This window comes from Pseudoliparis swirei, chromosome 16, assembly GCF_029220125.1.
Source record: "Pseudoliparis swirei isolate HS2019 ecotype Mariana Trench chromosome 16, NWPU_hadal_v1, whole genome shotgun sequence".
Classification (NCBI taxonomy): Eukaryota; Metazoa; Chordata; class Actinopteri; order Perciformes; family Liparidae; genus Pseudoliparis; species Pseudoliparis swirei.
In genome coordinates this window covers 20,677,025-20,696,518 of record NC_079403.1, presented here as the reverse complement: position 1 = coordinate 20,696,518, position 19,494 = coordinate 20,677,025, and the positions used below count along the sequence as shown (strand labels likewise).

At 42.2% G+C, this 19,494-nt stretch overlaps 1 protein-coding gene across 1 annotated transcript in view; it reads right to left on the bottom strand.

The window, feature by feature from the left end:
• Window positions 1–19,494, bottom strand: part of ascc3 (activating signal cointegrator 1 complex subunit 3) — a 169,343-nt gene that overhangs the window by 116,224 nt on the left and 33,625 nt on the right. The window contains exons 6-8 of the mRNA XM_056433517.1: window positions 17,863–18,064; window positions 17,131–17,266; window positions 15,316–15,441 (exon numbers count right to left, since the gene is read on the bottom strand). Of these exons, the coding sequence (XP_056289492.1) occupies window positions 15,316–15,441; window positions 17,131–17,266; window positions 17,863–18,064 (464 nt within the window). The remainder of the gene's footprint in view (window positions 1–15,315; window positions 15,442–17,130; window positions 17,267–17,862; window positions 18,065–19,494) is intronic.

Genomic DNA, 19,494 nt, shown 5'->3' with positions numbered 1-19,494 from the left:
CAGTACAAACTCTGGCGATAAGAAGATGCCCGTCAGCCCGTCTTGGGCCGACGCCGAGTGGGATGGAGGCTGACGGGCTCATTAACACAGCGGCTACACAGCCTACGGCCATATGGGCATACTGGGAGTATCCCACCAATTCACCAGCTACTTGAACACACACTAATTGGGCCCACATAGATTGCACTAATGACTCAACAGCAACAGCTAAAAATAAAACAGCGTTGTCCAAATCCATTGGCCTCCCAGTTCGTAGGTTTAATGGTGAATCGGATACGGCCAGTCCGTGTGAGCAGCCACCAGTTCTTCTGTGTTGGCGGCTGCCATGTTCTGTTAATGTGTGTTTACTCTATGAGTCGCTATATGAGCTCCTAAACTCATTAAATTCCCCTGTGAATCGGTAAAGGGAAGCTAAGAGATATACTTGTTGTCATTTTGATGCCATCCTTTTAATTACTTACTGGTTCCATTTCATTCCATTTGAATTGACAGCCTGATCAACTTTTAATTGCCAGTTTTTACAGACAGCTTATCGGGCTGCTCCAAGCCTGCAAGCAGAGAACTAAATGACCTGGCCAAACACACACACGTGTACAAACACACACACACACACACACAAATGCGTCCACAGACCATAAATCCCAGAGCCAATCCCGTGGATCCACGTGCACGCTGAGCACACACATGCCCACCGAACCCGCCGCACCAGATGCACGGTGGGGTTTTTGACAGAGAGAGATGCAGATGCAGCAGACAGGAGGTCCATTCATCTCCCGACGGAGCATCAGCAGCAGGAGGAAGAGAGGGGAGGGGGGCGTTGGGAGGAGGATGGAGATAGCAACGGGGGAGGTAATCCATCATTTCATCCAGTAGCACCTGCTGAAGAGGCACCAATAGCACCGGGACCCCAGAAACCTCCAACTAACACAGTAAAGCCCACCCTGCAGTTCACATACAAATATATATATATATACAGGACTGTCTCAGAAAATTAGAATATTGTGATAAAGTTCTTTATTTTCTGTAATGCAATTAAAAAAACAAAAATGTCATGCATTCTGGATTCATTACAAATCAACTGAAATATTGCAAGCCTTTTATTCTTTTAATATTGCTGATTATGGTTTACAGCTTAAGAAAACTCTAAAATCCTATCTCATAAAATTTTAATATTTCCTCAGACCAAGTAAAAAAAAAGATTTATAACAGCTGAGTGTTTGTCAAGGCTCAGGAAACCCTTGCAGGTGTTTCGAGTTAATTAGACAATTCAAGTGATTTGTTTAATACCCTACTAGTATACTTTTTCATGATATTCTAATATTTAGAGATAGGATATTTGAGTTTTCTTAAACTGTAAGCCATAATCAGCAATATTAAAAGAATAAAAGGCTTGCAATATTTCAGTTGATTTGTAATGAATCCAGAATGCATGACATTTTTGTTTTTTGAATTGCATTACAGAAAATAAAGAACTTCATCACAATATTCTAATTTTCTGAGACAGTCCTGTATATAGTTACATTAATAATACATAGTTACATTAATAATACTCATTTGTAATACCTCGTTATATATATCTATATTTTTTTATTATATAAATATATATATATATTAAATATATATATGTATATATATAACAATGTATTACAAACAAGTATTATTAATGTAACTATGTATTATTAATGTGACTATATACAGTATATAGAACAAGGTATATATATATATATATATGGTATGTATATATAATAAAAACAAGTTAATATTGATAAGCTGTTAATACTGATAAGCTGTAATATTAATGTAACTATATATATTATATAAATATATATATATAACAAGGTATTACAAACAAGTATTATTAATGTAACTATATATATATATAACAAGGTATATATATATATGTGTGTTATTTGTCATCCTGGTAAAACAGTAACTGCCTCCCATCTGTGATATGAATTTCCAAAAAGATAACAGAGAGCACTCAGAACTACAGGAGGACAAAAGACACTTCCCCTGTCTTATTGCGATTATTGTTCAAATAGTTTAGAAAGTGTTTATTCATACTGCAGGTGTTTTCTACTCCATCGGTATCACCACTGGCAGACAGTTACTGCTTACTGTGATGAAGCTGCAATCTCGTGGTCTCCAGGCGCACCATCAAATACGTGCGTTTGTGAAGAGGTTGCAGTACTTTTCCCCATCACGTTATACTGTGTATAACCTTCGTAATTATATACATTCTTTTTTATTTTAAAGGCTGTTCTTTCCTTAAAGCTTGTAAAAATAATAATTTTAGCTATTACAATAATGAAAACAAAAGAAACGTCAAGAACAACCTGCTTGGTCGAGCCTACGGAACACAACAGCCTGCAGCAGCTAATAAACTATAAGCATCAACCAAGAGTCTTGTTTAGTGCTTCAGCCATTCAGCATAATTAACACCTTAATTAGCAATGGCTAATTAAATTTGCCTGCGACACTTTCACTTCCTACCCAAAGTTAATAATGTAACATTCAAATATAATAGTACAATTAAATATACAATACAGTTGTGGCTTTTAGCATTTAAATCACCCTCAAATCAGCTTTTAAATTAAAGTAATTGCGTGTTCACGATTTACTTTTTTAGATTTATCCATCGATTGATAGAATAGTCGCTATAATAATAGAGAAAAGTCAGATGGGTGGATGCCAACTTATAATATAGCGCATTCTTATACAACATCACCACCTCCTAGAGATACAAAAATAGAAAGGAAATAATAAAAAAAGCACGGTCAACAGATTTTTGAAGTGGCATCCTAAGCAATCTGTTTCAACAGCTGATTGACCATTCAATGTTTTTTTTTTTTTAAGGACTGCAGACATTTGGAACTTGACCTGAAGCCACTGGTGAAGACTGTAGGCAGAGATGGAAATGTCCTCGTTAGATCGCTTACTTTAGCGGATTTGTGGGCGACGCCATTTCATCCCACACGAGGGGATTTGTTTCAGTCGGTTCCCTCTTCTTCACATGAATGCATTTCAATTAGTGTAACAATTGTATATTTCTCTTTCCACAGAGGAAAAACGGAAAAAAAATTCAAATGAAACTTTACGGCTGCCTGATAAAAGGTCACTAGGAGGATTTTACCACTCGACAAAATCATCGCAAACGTTAATCTAAATACTATTTCATATATATATACACATATATTTAATATTATTTTACAATATTTAGTGTCTTTGTTGTTATAAGACTACATATAAATTATTCAACAGACAACAAATGTATAATAATAAATTAAGATCAGGGACCAGCAAATACGGTAAAACCTAATCCGTCTAATTTAATCATAGACTGAAAGAAGCTGAGTGCACACACACCGTTTTCCAGTGGCTGATAGACAATGGGTTGATTTTTTAAGGTGAGCCGCTCTTGTGTTCTGCAGCTCCATCAGAGAGGATTGTAAAAGTCGTGAACCCTCGGCTCCTTCAAAGAAGCCTTGAAGACTCGCAGCTCCTGCTTAGCAAGTCTAAGCAAACACACGGAACCACAGTTGTGTGCTGTGGGGGAACCACATCAAAACTGGATTAGTAAATGCAATTAAGGTGGATTAATTATGGATGGAGGGCTGTTCAGTTCTGCCTCATGTTTGCGGGCCTGTCCTCAAACACTGGCTGCTTCCTGCATAGGAAAAAGGAGAGGAGAGGGCAAGCTGTCAACAGCCCGGAGAATCAAAGTATGCCGAGTGAGGTTTGTGATGGCGGAACACAGAGACAACAGAAGCAGGAGCTGCTCACATGTTACCCTCAGCGGAGAGCTTCTGTCCCTTAAGACTGGACATATCACGCTTACAATGCGAGTGATGGATAAGGTAGGTGTTAAAGGACCCATATTATGCCCATTTTTCTACAAGTTGATATGGTTCCTTGGGGTCTTAATGAAATGTTTGTAACATATTTTGGTCAAAATACCACAGGAATCATTTCAAACAGCACCCTTTTTACCCTGTCAAAAACACCTCCCCACAGATTTACCTGTTTTGAGTGCCTGTTCCTTTAAATGCTAATGAGCCAGCTCCCCCCTCCCCCCTCTCCCCTCCTCCACGAGATGCGCTCGCCTAGCTGCTGCCTGCCCAGCTAGCCATTACCTTTGTAGAACTATGGCTACTGCAGATGAAGATAGCGTCGTGCAACCATATCGTTTTGAACCAGAGTCTTCGAACTAAAAACCATGGACCGATCAACTGATCATCTGATCAACTGTCTACACGTCTTCTCGGCGAACACCTGGTTTGGGGAACTGGGGTTGGGTTTCCGTCTGCCCGCACGACGTTGCTGGTTACACGATTACGATGGCAGCCTTTGCGTGGCAGCCTTTCCCGTGAGATGACATCTACCTATTCATTCGGAAGATTACAGGATTTAGTTGTTTTGTTTGATGGTTTGCTGGTTTATCGGAAGAAGAAGGTGAAAACGGTGACGTTAAAAGCCCCCTAAGGCCGCCGAATTGGATTGGATTGAAAAAAATGGGGGGAAGTGGTGGAATAGCAGGTGCGCAAATATTCTCGCTCCCTCTTGCCCTCAACCAGAACAAGAACAACAACTCAACAATATTGGAACAAAGATGACCTCTCTGCCTCGAGAACCTCTCATTCCTTCCTTCCCACACACACCCTTGTGGTTTTTTCTCCAGGACCTTTCCTTTCAACCATATCTCATGGCCATCTTCTTCGGACTAGGACTCTGTCTGTTTGTGCCTGGGAGGGGGGAGAGAACCACCATAGCACACCAACTACTAATAATACTGATTGCATTCCCCACCCCCCCCCCCCCCCATCGCACGCCTTTGCCCCCAGTGGGGGACGGGGAGCTGTGGCTGGCGCTGCTATGTTGGCGCGGACCGGCGCTGGCTGCTTTGGTGGTGCTGGTACTTCTGCCCCCAATGGATGTTGATCCCCCTCCTACCTTCCTACTCGTCCTCTAAAATGTATGTGTGTATGTGCTTGCTATGTGCTAAGGTGTTTCACTGTACCCCTCTGCACTGGGCATCGGGTTGGGTGTTTTTTTTTCTTTCTTCCCTCATGTTATGCTGTAATCTTTTTCCACCTCCTCTTGTAATTTCGATGCTTTTGTACCTGTACTCTGGCAAACGACAAATAAATATATCAATCAATCAATCAATCAATCAATCAAAAAATCAATCAAAACCCTGAACAAGAAGCGGCTCCCGAACAAGTTCGAGAAGTTAGGGCTCAACAGCACGTTTCTGAATGGTAAGTTAACTTTGTCACTTCTACATTTTTTGTTTGTTTGTACATTGGCTAATCGTTGTATTTGATGACTTATGACTTATTTGATGACTCATGTCTGTAATATGAACACAACTTTCAAATAAACTTTACCTGCAAAGTTGTGGTGGGGGGCGGTCCAAGGCCATGTAGCCAGACTCCCTACATGGGCGTGCTTCAAAATCTACGTCGACGTTGGTGGTGATCCCATTGGACGCACTCAAGCATATCGTTTATGACAGAGGAACCACAACAAGCCGCGTGAGGTTTTTTTTCCCAGCGTTTTTGTGTTGGGAGACATGCCAGATACCCAAATTAACGTATAGAAGCACTAAAAAAGTGGAATTTTCATAATATGTCCCCTTTAAGAAGGAGAAGGATGAAAAGCTAAATGATTCTTTTTTATTGCAATCCCATATGTTCTGAAAAGGTAGCCTTTATTTCATTCAACAAGAGAATTAGACCTTTCCAGTGAATCGGGCTTATCCTGGGTTCACATCAAAAGTCTTGCGAATATTTGTGAGTTTACTCGCCCGACAAGTTGTGGTTATTCGCGTCATTTGCTTCATTTGCTTCATTCGGGGCTTATCTCCGTGGCTTTTTACTCTGTGGACAGTATCATTTCCGCCATCCACCGCGAAATAACTAACCGCTAGTTCTGCTTTTTACTTCTTGTGGACATCCCCAGATGTTGGAACATCTAACGCCCTCGTGTTCGGGTTCTTAACGTCACCCGTCGGCTCACACAGCTCGGTGAATTTCACCGACTCCGTCTGAATGACTGCCGCTTACAGCGCTACGAGAGAAGCAGCAGCCATTTAGGCGAATTGTTCGGCAAAGTTGAAATATTTCAACTTGAGGCGAATTAAGCAAATGTTTTCGCTTAGCTCAATTCCCGTCATTCGCGCCGCCGGGCGAAAAATCTGCATCAATCGGAACCATTCGCGTATGCGGTCATTGACTGTGCATGGGATCTACTCACGCAAAAAAATTCGCAACGATTTTGGTGTGAATGCAGCATTCCACATCAACTCTCTGTGTTTTTATTTTTTTATATTGTCTGTCACTGTTTTATGTTGTATTGTCTGAAACTTTGTGTGACATGCTACTGCTGCTGTCTTGGCCAGGACACTCTTGTAAAGAAGATTTTTTTATCTCAATGAGGCATTTCCTGGTTAAATAAATTTAAAATAAAATAAAATAAATAAAAACTAATGGCAACACTTCCTGGCCAAGGTTTCACACATGAAGCTTTCCCCTCTGCTCAAAGCAGGATTGGATAATGCTGGCCCGTTATGACGGCGGTTTTCCACAAGAATAATTTGAGCAAATAACCTTCCGGTCCGTTGGTCGATATGTTCTTGTCCAACCAAATTGCCATTGGTCGGAAAATCACTGGTGTCACTTTAACAAGAACAAAAAAGGGCCTCTTTATCCGTTATAATTGGCGGAAAGGAGGGATGTGTGAGTGCGTGTGTGTGTGTGAGAGAGAGAGTGAGAGAATAAGGTCATGTCTTGTCATGAAGGGTAACTTGTATTGCTGCTATTCATTAATAAGGAACAATGAAATGATTTAGCTGGATCTTCTCCCTATTCTAGGACGAAGCTGACGTAGCTGAGAGAAGCTCCGAGGAGCGCCGCCGGGCCCTTTGGAGAGCCCTGCAGCTCTCAGTCTGTGACCTCACTCCTGGAGGTTGGTGGTATGTGGGTCGGGCCCGGTTGATGAACGCTCCTTTCTGCAGGTGGTGGCATTGCCGATTGGCTCTCATGGTGCGGCGGGCATTAATAAATCTTAACCCGCATATCACTTTTTGATAAAGCTTTGACAATTGGCCTATTACAACATGTTGGTCTAGTAAATAGCCTATTGGTTGCACAACTTCAGCGGCTCTTTCCATTTTCAAGAATTATATTAAGATGGTGATGTGTCTGTGGTCGGCTTTGAGTCATTTAAGTGTGAAATTATTTGGTTAAAATGTATGTATTATGGTGTAAATGCGTTTTTTTGTGTAAATTCACATTATTATTATTAACACTATACTGGGATCATTTAGTTAATCTAGAGTAATATACAAGAAAAAAGACTTATCCTATTGTTCGAACTGAGGGTCAAAGGTCAGAGGGCGTCACAGATTTTAAAGCCTTGAGGCACTTTAATGACATCGGGCTGTATAAATAAAATCGACTCGACTTGTTCTCGTTCTCAAACGGCAGCCGGCTCTACTTCTCTGTTCCCAGTGAAACTCAACACTTCTTGTACGCGTGTCACATTAAAAGCTGTTAGTCGCTCACAGGGCATCATCTCGGAGTCTGCCTTTCTTCTTGTTCCCTTCGCAGGAAGTGTCTGAAATGTTTGGTGTCATTGACGGCGACAACGCGGCCAAACGAATGGCCACGGGTATTATTCGTGAATCACGGAAACACACCAGCTCTGTCGATAAGAGAGAAAGAAAACGGTGCGGGAAGCACGATAATTAAGTGTCAAGCAGCCGAGAGATAAACAGTGCAAACTGTGAAGGAAGACTCATTCATGACTTATACCTGCCAACCGCCCACGCCCACTGAGGCTCTCCCGTAGCAGCTGAAGAGCGCCGCTTCCTGCGTCCCTTAATCCCTCGACAGGCTGCTTCCTGTGGGGATGCGTCGTTTCTCTCTCGCCGCTATCAATCCGTAACTCGGTTGCGTTACGGCGTCCGTCTGTCGTGGATTTCGAGTGTCCGTTCTGCTTTTGCTCATGCGAGGGCGCGTCGGCGTCGTGCCGGGGGCAGTGTGCGTTACCGTGCGTGTTGGGTCCATCGGTGGCACTGGCGTCTGGCACTTGCCGTCACGCGCACACGGGAGTAACAGATTTATTCGAGTAAATTAGGAAGGCTTTTACCACAGGAGGGAAGCCTTAGACCTCATTCATTAGTTAAAAAGCACCCTAATAAATTCCTCACTTGTAATGTTTCAAAGAGCTATTAAAGGCGACCAGAGGCTCGCAACTGCCCTGTTTGCTATTACAGCTTTCAATAAATGACAATCAGCACTCAGTGTACACGGGAAGAGGAAGAGGGGGGGGGGGGGTGTCAGACTTTTCAGCCTGCATTTCAAAGCCTTTCTAATAGCACATAAAGACTTATTAGGCATTGTGTGCCGGCGCTTTAGAGGAGTGAGGCACTTTGTTCCAGAGTTGCCCGGGCTTAAGTTAATGAATAGAGCGCCGCGGCTTGACTGAGGCTAATTCACATCGCTCAGCAGAGGAGGCTCCGTATCAATCTATATCGGTTTACACAGGGGACTTTGAAAGATGAAGGGGGGAAACTGCTGGTGAGCCAGGGAAAAAGTCGGGCGGGGGGGGGGGGGGGGTGGGAGAATAAGAGATAAGCCTGTTAGACAGTGAGAGAAGACAGAGACGGAGCCTCAGAGAGTTTACTTCATCTCCCATTCAGATGGTTTGAGTCGAAGGCTTTTTGCAGGGAGAAGCCAGGACGGGAATCGAGTGACGGCTGCGTGTGTGATCGACAGCGCACGACTGGTATCCGTGTCGACCGCGATCAAACTCCCCAAAGCTTTCTTGAGACGTACATCGGGAATTTGGCGTCCTTTCCAGGAAATGAGCTCCTTAGAGACAAATGCAATTACAGGATGCAGCCAATTATAAGCATCCTTAAATGATCCCAATCAGTGGGAAATCATGCAATACTAAAATGTTAAAGTTGGTCCCAAAACTGTGATCCTTGATTGCCAACAGTCCTCATTCACAATTTCAGATTGTAACCATACAATAATAATGTGATCGCCCAACACAATGTCTTTGAGGAAGACATGGCATGGCTGTGTTACAATATGGCCGCCGGTTGGATCTTCACATTTAAAAAAGGTGGAGGGAAAAAGCCTCAAACATGTTCCAGCTGACAGCACCGAGCCATTATTCAGGTATTGGCGCCGGAATCTGGATCAAGGCGGGAAGTCTTCAAGTTCACACAGGTGGTGGAACAGATAACCTAGCTTTCTTCAGACTGCAAATAAGTCAGACGGCCAAAAAGAACACCGCTTATCTGTATTGGATATTTATTTCCCACCACGCGCTCCAAAACACGCTTTGGGATTTAAAAGAACTGTCACTTTACAATCCAGATCCAAAGAGTGGAGATCAAGACGAGATGTGAACATCCCGGAGAAGATGTTCAGAATTTTGACAACTAAGATTTTTATATTTTTTCCTGATCCGATGCGAGGTCCTGGGACAGGGTGTACGGATTGTAAAGCCCTCTGAGGCAAATTTCTTAATTTGTGATATCGGGCTATTCAAAATAAACTGATTTGACGATTGAACAGCTCTCAAAACAGTCGAACGATTTAAACCGGAGCCAGAAAACAGCTCGCCAACTAGAACGGGCACTCGTTAGAGCACATACCTTCGCATATCACAAGATTGGGCATTGAATTATGAAAATGTTGGCATTAGTTGCATGCCAATTGGATACAAAATGGACCGTGCTATAGTAAAAAGAAGATTTTGACCTTTCCATGACCTTGACCTTTGACCCAATTGATCCCAAAATCTAATCAAATGGTCCCCGGATAATAACCAATCATCCCACCAAATTTTATGCGATTCAAGAAGATTTTGACCTTTGACCCAATCGATCCCAAAATCGAATCAAATGGTCCCCGGATAATAACCAATCATCCCACCAAATTTCATGCGATCCGGTTTAAAAAAAAATGTGTTATGCGAGGAACACGCATACGAATAAATAAATAAATACACGACAATCAAAACATAACCTTCCGCATTTTCAATGCGAAGGTAATAACGCGTGTGGAGAAACAGAGCACAGCTCTGTCAACAAGAACAAACACCATGCGGTCCAATGCACAGCAGGGGAACCGACTCCTCAAAGACAAGACCAACCCTCCATCCCAGCGTCATGTTCTCTCTGCTTGCTCTGACTGTACGCGTGCTGCAGTCGTTGAATGTGATTTGCCTGTGCTGTGTTCAAAAGAGCATCAAAAGAGCCCACTTGCAGTCCCGAAGCCGGATCTGGACCACCGGGGTATAGAGGCCAGCTTCCAGTGTGACCCTCTCCTCTTCCCTGGCAGCACCTGCGACCTCCTTTTAATTTGCTGAGCCATTTGTTCTCCTTCTCCTTTACTGCACAACACCCTGTTTTTCCCTCGGAAATAAAAACGTGTCCTTGAATCGTGGCAATAGAAGGTGTTTCGTGAAGGTCGCGGTGACCGGACGGACGGACGACCTGCAAACACCCGCCGTCTCCAGTGTGAAGGCATAAAAAAAAAAAGACTTTCAACACGGAAAAAAACCCCGACTTCCCCGTCCTGCTCGAGATGCCGGTGTGACCTGAGAGACCTCCCCCCCTGAGCGAGGAGAAAACAAAACACACTATTTCGACAACACTCCGTCGTCTTTGTGGACACATCTCTGCGCCTAATGGAAGGATTAACGGTCAAATCCTCAAGGATCACTTTGATGAGGATTCAAATTGACAGGCATTAAAAGGGGGACTCAGCACACACACACACACACACCTGAGCCAGTATCAGAAACTGTGACAACATCAAGAGCAACAGTGCGGATGTGATTAAAGCATCCGCTTATCGGTTCGTCACGGCACGAGACGCGTGGCACACACTTCCATCCGCAAAACCGGCAATTACACACTCACACCAAAACTAAACCTTGTTTATTATGATGTCTATTAGCGTGAGTGACGGGAAGGTTAAGAGAGGTGAGCAGTTACACCAGCCTCCTGTAGTGTGACAAAATGTTCCCAGAGGATCACGGGTATTGTTCTTCCGATGCATTCGTCGACCAAAAAAAGGCCGGAGCCGGAGGAGAAGGGGGCGGTGACCTTTCGCACGGCAGCATCTTTACTGGCGAGGCAGTGATGATGGATCGCAAAGTCGTCTTCGGCAGACGGGGCTGGGAGCAGAGGCTTTCAAAAACAACGATGTGTGCGGAGCGTCCTCCCTCAGGGCGGGAGCACACTGAACGCCTGCTTTTCTAGCCCGCTGCCCCCTAATACGGCCCAGTGGTGGCTGTGTAACGACAGGGGGGTTGTTGTGGGGAGGGGAGGGGGGGATGCATGTACCAATCCGAGTGTGGGTTTGTCAGTCGACGTGTCAGTCAGAACCGACGAGCTGTGTCCACTGACAGCCGGCTGAGAGCTACAGCACCTCCGTTAAGAAGGGACATCAGTCACCGGCCATGACAGCCACAGCCCTCTGCTGTTCTGCGGAAGGGGGGGGGGGGGGGACTATAACAGGCCCAAATACACACCCGGGGAATCGGCGAATACTCCTGGCAGCTGAACAGAGTGACATGTGGAGGTCCTGTTGTCCCGACGGATGGACCTCCACATAACTGTATGTTGATTGCCAATCTAGGAGAGTAATCCATTTCCTAGAGCTAGAGGATCCCCACGATGTACCTGTTAGGTTGTAATAGTTTTATTTTGATAACATCTGCAGAGGTCTTATGTTTTAAATTAATACATATAGAAAGATATTATAATAGAAAATATTAGGGAGAATATTGATATTGTTATTAATGTATTATGAAGCATAGGGGTCATGTTTACTCTATGCAAATGTAAATGGCAAGAATTAATGTATATTGCATGAGAGTGACTGTATGTTAGTATTATAGATTGACGAGGCCGGTTGAATTCCGTGAAGTGACTTACAATAACAAGGGACTTTTATTGTGAAAGTGACTTTAATGCGGACAATAACAAGACGGGACTCTTATTGTGAAAATACTTGTTTAGCGACTTGACCGGAAGTGACGTTTTGACCGGGGCCAGTGATTTGGAGTCTAAAACTCCGTGGATGAGAGAAATCGGGTCTCTTCTACAAGGCGCCGGGAGCCGAGGAAGAGCGCCTTGAATGTTTGTTTACACTTCCTGCCATTAAATGTTGATAACTTAATTCACGCGCGTCCGGAAGCCTGTTTTCCATCATCTGCGAAGTGCCCAGTTTCAGAACTACTTTACATACCCAATCATGCCCTCTCATCTTCTTTTGGGTCAGACGTTTGTGAGAATCTATGTGAGAACATGTTCATGTTGGTAAAAGTTCTCATGAATGATTTGTCCAGGAACTAATCGTTGTCACTAGTCCCATTCAGCATCTACATCGAGATCTGAGACCTACGCTGAGCTTCGGCCTTGGGCCAATGTTAGCATGCTGAGATTGTTCGCTTGCTGTCATTACGATCTCAGTCTCCCCTCGTTAATTGTATTGATGTTGTTCTCTTTATCAGGAGAGACATTTTTGTCTCTCTCACACACACACACACACCACACACACATACATGCACGCACACTCACACGCGCACAGCATTGTGGTTAACTAGCACCACTGTAGCTCGAGAAGTTGAGTCTAGTTGCTATGGTAACACGACAGCATTGCCCGTCGATAATAGGATGTTCTATTGTTCTGTGTTAGTCATCTCATGAGACCTCGTTGCTCACTTATCGCTCAAACAACCGTCCAATTGTATTTATTATGGTTCGCATTCCTCTAACTTATATTTCCAATGCGTAATATTCATGTTATACGGAGTATTTGTACAGAACATCTTTCGCTATTGTTAGGTTGTAATAGTTTATTTTGATAACATGTGCAGAGGTCTTATGCTTTAAATGAATACATATAGAAAGATATTATAATAGGAAATATTAGGGAGAATATTGATATTGTTATTAATGTATTATGAAGCATAGGGGTAATGTTTACTCTATGCAAATGAAAATGGAAAGAATTAATGTATGTTGCATGAGAGTGACTGTGTGTTAGTATTATAGATTGACGAAGCCGGTTAAAATAAGTGAAGTGACTTACAATAATAGACGGGGCTTGTATTGTGAAAATACTTGTTTAGTGACTTGACCGGAAGTGACGTTTTGACCCGGGGTTCATGACATTCGACCCCTCCATTGTTCTAGCGGGACTTTGAACCAATCACTAGGTGTTAAAGGCTGGACTCACCTTTGAGAGTGAGGATTGGCTGATTTTGAGTCTAAGACTTTGTGGATTAGAGATAGCGTTCTCTTCCCACGGGACGCCGGAAGGCTGAGGAGCCGGGACCGATGAAAACCACGATCGTGAGGCCTTGAATGTTTGTTTTACACTTCCTGCCATTAAATGTTGAGAACTTAATTCACACGCGTCCGGAAGCCTGTTTTCCATCATTTGCGAAGAGCCCAGTTTCAGAACATCCTTATACTATCTTACTTTATTGTATCCACACTATTAACACTGGTTTTCTCCATCAACACCTCCAACACATCAAAACAACAGCGCCTGTGTACATTATTATCAAGCTCTTGACTTTGACGACTGAAGAACTTCAGGATTCACTTTTAAGTGGGAGTTTGTTTATTTTCTTCCATTTGTGACAAGACGCGTCTCAAAGACCGACACAATGGGGTCTGAGGTGGAGTGCGTGCGGTTGTCGCCCGTGATGAGCCGGCACAGAGATGCAGCGCCTTGACCAGGAGTTCATGAGAATGATTTTTTTTCTCCGTGTTCGTTACCGTGTCTGTTCAGAATCTAGCAAATGAGATTTTTTTACGTTGCAAACATTTCCGTTGAAATGAAATGAACGAATGAATGAAAACGTTCCGACGAAGGCTTTCGTAAATAATAAAACATATTTAGTGTTGAAAATATAATAATATTAGTTATCGCCGCACGACATCTTTTATTGACTGCACGAGGATGTTCAGAATGTGTCTCTTCATCCTGCGGCACAAGCAGAAATAATAAAATAATAACCCTGCTGTTGCTTCCAGGTTGTGGGCGTCCAATAGTATAATGATATACTATAATAAAGAGCCATATTATAGGCCACAAATAACACTATGGGTTAACACACACACACACACCACCATAGTGCACCAGGGTTAGTTCTCCCATCTTTTTTCAGTGATGTGCATCCAGTGAAATATTTTTTTCAGCCGAGTACCCCATACCAGTGCAAAACATTTTTGGTTGAAAAAAGATGTAACATGTACGCAGCATTGTGACTGACATCAGTATCTGATTTCATATAAAATACATACAATTCAGTCTATGAACTTAAACTTATTAAAACTTATAATTGAAGGATTTTTTTAAATTGTTGCTTATTTAAAATATATATTTTATTTTATTTCCGTACCCCCTGGAGTGCCTTCATGTACCCCCAGGGGTACACGTATCCCTATTTGAGAACCACTGCCATAATGTATAATAAAGTCATGTAATCAACCAGTTTTACTTTGGAGTGACAAACTCACAGCACATACTCATCGTTGCTTCACGAGGAAAGACAAAAAGTTCCTTCTTTTTCTTTTGCCGACTGGTTGCTGGTCGCTGGTCGCTCGCTCCTCGCTCCTCGCAACGCGGTTACATGACATCACTTCCAGAAAACCTCACAGAGAGATAAGTGGAAAAAACCCAATAATCTCTGGTCCAGCTCAGCTAAAAACAAAAAAACCCACTAACAGCACTATGTTCCCTCCACCCGTCTCTCCTCTGCTGCACTCTACCCTCCTATATGTGTGTTTGTGTGTGTGTGTGGGGGGGGGGGGCAGCAGCACTCACACACACACCTATAGGGAGAAACACTGGCCATACTATGGAGCGGTTGGCTGCTTTTAAGGCAAAAGTGCAATTACCGTGACCACCGAACAAGTGAGGCCCGAGAACCGGTACGGGTGGAACAATCATCGTGGCCTCATGTGGAAGAGACAATTCAGGGAAAGGCCTATTTACGTGCTATTATTTCAGTTTCATTTTTGGCCTTTTAAAAAACTAAATCCAGCAATAAAGAGGTTCTTTGAAATATTCGGAAATAAGTCTGTTTATTTTCTTGCTTTGACTGAGAGGAGAATAGCCGAGTTCCATCCAAATATAAAAAAATCTTCTACCAACACCTCTCGATGTGACTAGTTAACATGCCTATCGTTGTGTTGGTTTTGTCCAAACACAAACAGAAATGTGAAACACAGTGCACACACACACAGACACACACACACGTGTCTCCCACCTCATCCAGCTCAGCGATGAAGATGGGCTTCTCTTCAAAGCCGATGGCCATGGGTTGGCTGGGTGGGATCTCCACCTCTTCATACATCTTGGTGTTCTCTCTGCGGATTCCCTCGGGTAGCAGCAACTGAATGTCACACACACACACACACACACATGAGAATGAGGTAAACCCAGACCTCACACGTGACCTCAAAGTCTCTGGATGAAGATAACTGGATTTTTAAAACACACTCGGAAAGGAAAACATAAAGTCACTAAATACATAATTATAAATGTGGCTGTGTATTCAAAATGTTTCACATTTATTTTATTCCCATATCCTTAATGCTTCCTTGAAAATAGAGAGCAGATCATACACACTGAACATCTCATCATACTTGTTTCAAACAATAATTTGAAGTACACCACATGGAGGCTCAATTACATGGACTATAATGCCATATTCATGGCATAGTCTTTTTTTTGCAGTACAGTTTGTTAAGAGTTTGTGTTGCTATGCTTTGCGATATGAATTATTCTGACCGTTGTGTTTTAGGGGAACTTTGGGAGTTTTTGGTAAAGACTAGTAAATAGGGAGTGATTATGTGGTGCGCCGTTCAAAACATTACGAAAACGGACGACATCATAACCTCCGGACCAGGAGAGCAGAACGGTCATTCACATGGTCCCTGGTTGTTTGTTAAATGTTATTCCCCACCTCTCTGTCTATTGTCTAATATAATATAAGTGCTCCCAAGATAAATAGGAAAAACCTATACTGTTGGAAACTCTGCTGCTCATGTCAGGGCCAAGGCCGTTGTACACTTAAGACATACATTGTTAAAATGACGATTAAAATGTATAGATAACGTCACTTCGTAAAGGTGTTTGAAAACCAACATTTACAATTAAAGTTAAAACTATAAGATCGTTAATTCATTAAAAAAATGTTTTAAACATCTCTTAAATATACAGGACTGTCTCAGAAAATTAGAATATTGTGATAAAGTTCTTTATTTTCTGTAATGCAATTACAAAAACAAAAATGTCATGCATTCTGGATTCATTACAAATCAACTGAAATATTGCAAGCCTTTTATTCTTTTAATATTGCTGATTATGGCTTACAGCTTAAGAAAACTCTAAAATCCTATCTCATAAAATTTTAATATTTCCTCAGACCAAGTTAAAAAAAAGATTTATAACAGCTGAGTGTTTGTCAAGGCTCAGGAAACCCTTGCAGGTGTTTCGAGTTAATTAGACAATTCAAGTGATTTGTTTAATACCCTACTAGTATACTTTTTCATGATATTCTAATATTTAGAGATAGGATATTTGAGTTTTCTTAAGCTGTAAGCCATAATCAGCAATATTAAAAGAATAAAAGGCTTGCAATATTTCAGTTGATTTGTAATGAATCCAGAATGCATGACATTTTTGTTTTTTTAATTGCATTACAGAAAATAAAGAACTTCATCACAATATTCTAATTTTCTGAGACAGTCCTGTATCTCTTAAAAAAATATACAAATAAAGTAAGAAGAAAAAATAAATAAATGAAAAGGAGAAGAGATTGTGGTTTTAAGAATGTAAAAAGATATTCCAAAAACTCCAAAGAGCAAACGCTTATGGGTATTATGTGTGTTGTCACTGTGTAATCGGACGATTATGAGCGAAAACGTAGTCAATTAGTTGTTCATCAATCCGGTGACTAGAATTAAATATATACAGTACACTTCAGCTAACGCGCCTGCTCTTTGTCAACGTCTACATTGTGTTTAAAATCCACGAGAGACAATCAGCAGACATTTCACTGAGAACTAACAAGCCTCACCCTGGCTCCTCCCACAAACGCCGGCATCTTCGTGGCCTCCGCGTAGCAGTCGTAGACGTTGGGGTAGCGAATGCGTTCGTACACCCGCTCTCTGCTCAGCACGGGCTCCCGCCGCGCCGTCAGCAGGGCCTGCTCCCTGAACACAAGAAAACACACAGAGAACATGTGAAACAAAGAAGAACACAACTCTGCGAGCTGTAAACAAAAGGAGCTCGATAGGGTAAATTAATCAACGTCAAGATTAGGAGGAAAGGAATAAACGGCACTGTCATTGCTACAAAAAAAAACACATCTGCAACCACTTGGTTCCATATGTGTGAACCCTCGCTTCCATCCACGTTTCAGCTTTTGGAATAAATAGCGCAGCTGATGATTCAAATGGAGAGGCACAGATGTGAGGCATTATGTTCCTTCCTAAAGTGGCTTACCTCTCTGCTAATCTGTTCCTTCACACTGGGCTGGATTTGGTCGTGCTACGTTTTTAATTAAACAGATCGCTGCTCTTTTCTTTTTTTTTTTTTTCATCCTCAAAGAAATCCTCAAAAAATAAATAACAAAATAGCTGTTGCTGTGTGTTTGGAACGCTCGAACCAGGTAGTCATGAAAAATGCAGAAGCTTTTTTTTTTTGGTGCGGATACCTGAGAGCAGGGATGGGGGCGGGCAGAGTGAGAACAAAGACAAACAAAGAAAGGAAAAAAAGACCAAGAGAAAAGTTTGAAGAGATGATATACCGCTGGATTCTCATCTCTCTGGGGTCAAAGGTCAGGGCGGCATCGGAAAAGTCGCTGTCGTCTATCCCTTTGCCTCTCTTCCTCTCTCTCTTCTCCTCCCGGCGGTACATCTTCATCATCTGTTTCTCCTGCTCTGACTGGATTGTCACCTGGCACCCGTAGGTGGGCTTGGTGCCTTCTCCACCGACTAGCCGGCTCATATCTGGAGGAAAAAAACATAGTAAAGAAAAAGAAAAATGTTACTACATCAAAACTTTTCCTCGACAGAATGCAACCATTATATCTTTCTGGAAATGGAAGTCTCATGGAAGACGGTGAGTATATCGGAGCATTTTTAAGTATTATTTAATGACTTTTTTAAAACCATCATTGAGAAATATACCATTAATGCAGCAAATAAAGACTACGCAAAGTATCATGGGAGTGAAGTAAAAAAAAAAAAGACCCATGATGAACACTTTAAGTCAGGGGTGGGCAAACTTTTTGACTTGCGGGCCACAATCGGTTCTAAAATGTGACAGAGGGGCCGGGCCAGGAGCATTTGGACACGCAATGTAATTTATTAAACCTGGAGATTGCGTCTGATTTTTATACATTTCAATTGAAGGTGCAAAGTTAAAGAAATTGACATTTACTGGAAAAAGATCAATGGAATCACTTTCAACATTCAAAACATATTTTTACCCAACGAAATAATCAAGCTCAATAATTTCTAATTGTTTTAAACCCCACAAAATAATGGACGGATTGTCTCAGCTCTCTATATAATGAGGCACAATTGTCCTCAGGTACAAGTGGAAAGAGAAAATATGGCCCTAAAGCTGAAAATTGAAGTTCGATTTTTACAAATTCTTCATATCTCTTCTGAAAACACACCTTTAATCATGTGAACGAACTGTTTTGGTGTTTGAAATTGGTTTACCAAAGGTCATAGGTTCACAAAAGCAGTGAAATATCTGAATACAATGCTAGATACATGTAAATAAATGTGGAAAACTAAATTTGTTATTATCGTTTTTTGAGTAAAAATTATGTGGTCCGTCACACATTCACCAAAATGATAAAGATGGGACTGAGAAATGACTTCATATTTCAGATAAAGCTAACAACAAAAGACAAATATATAGCTTTACACTGCACCGATGATAATTGCAGAAAACAGATTAATAATACATCGTGAGCACATATTTTTCAAAATCTTCTCCATGACCTCTATCCTTAGAATGCATGGCTTTGAGCATCGATCCTATCATCTCTAATATTTGAAGAGTTTACAGGACCCTCACTGTTTGACTTCTCGCTGGGTCGGACAACAGGAGCCATTTGCTCACATTGAGAAGACGAGATCGGGTCAGCCAATGTCAGCGGAGATGGATTCATATTCCAGCGGCCATCTTGATAGCCCATTGATGTCAGATGCAAGTGCATGTGACACTGCAGGGGCTAATGCTCCCCCATTGCAGCCTCCCTGTTTGAGGCACAACAGCTCAATAAAAAGGCCGAATTGCTCTTGAAAACAGATGAGATCTGATGATTGCGGCGCGGCGCGGCTGATTGACTGAACGATTTCTTCTTTATCTCGTCTGGCGGCTCTACCTGCTGCTGCAGCCTTTGCTCTTGTTCCAGCAGCTC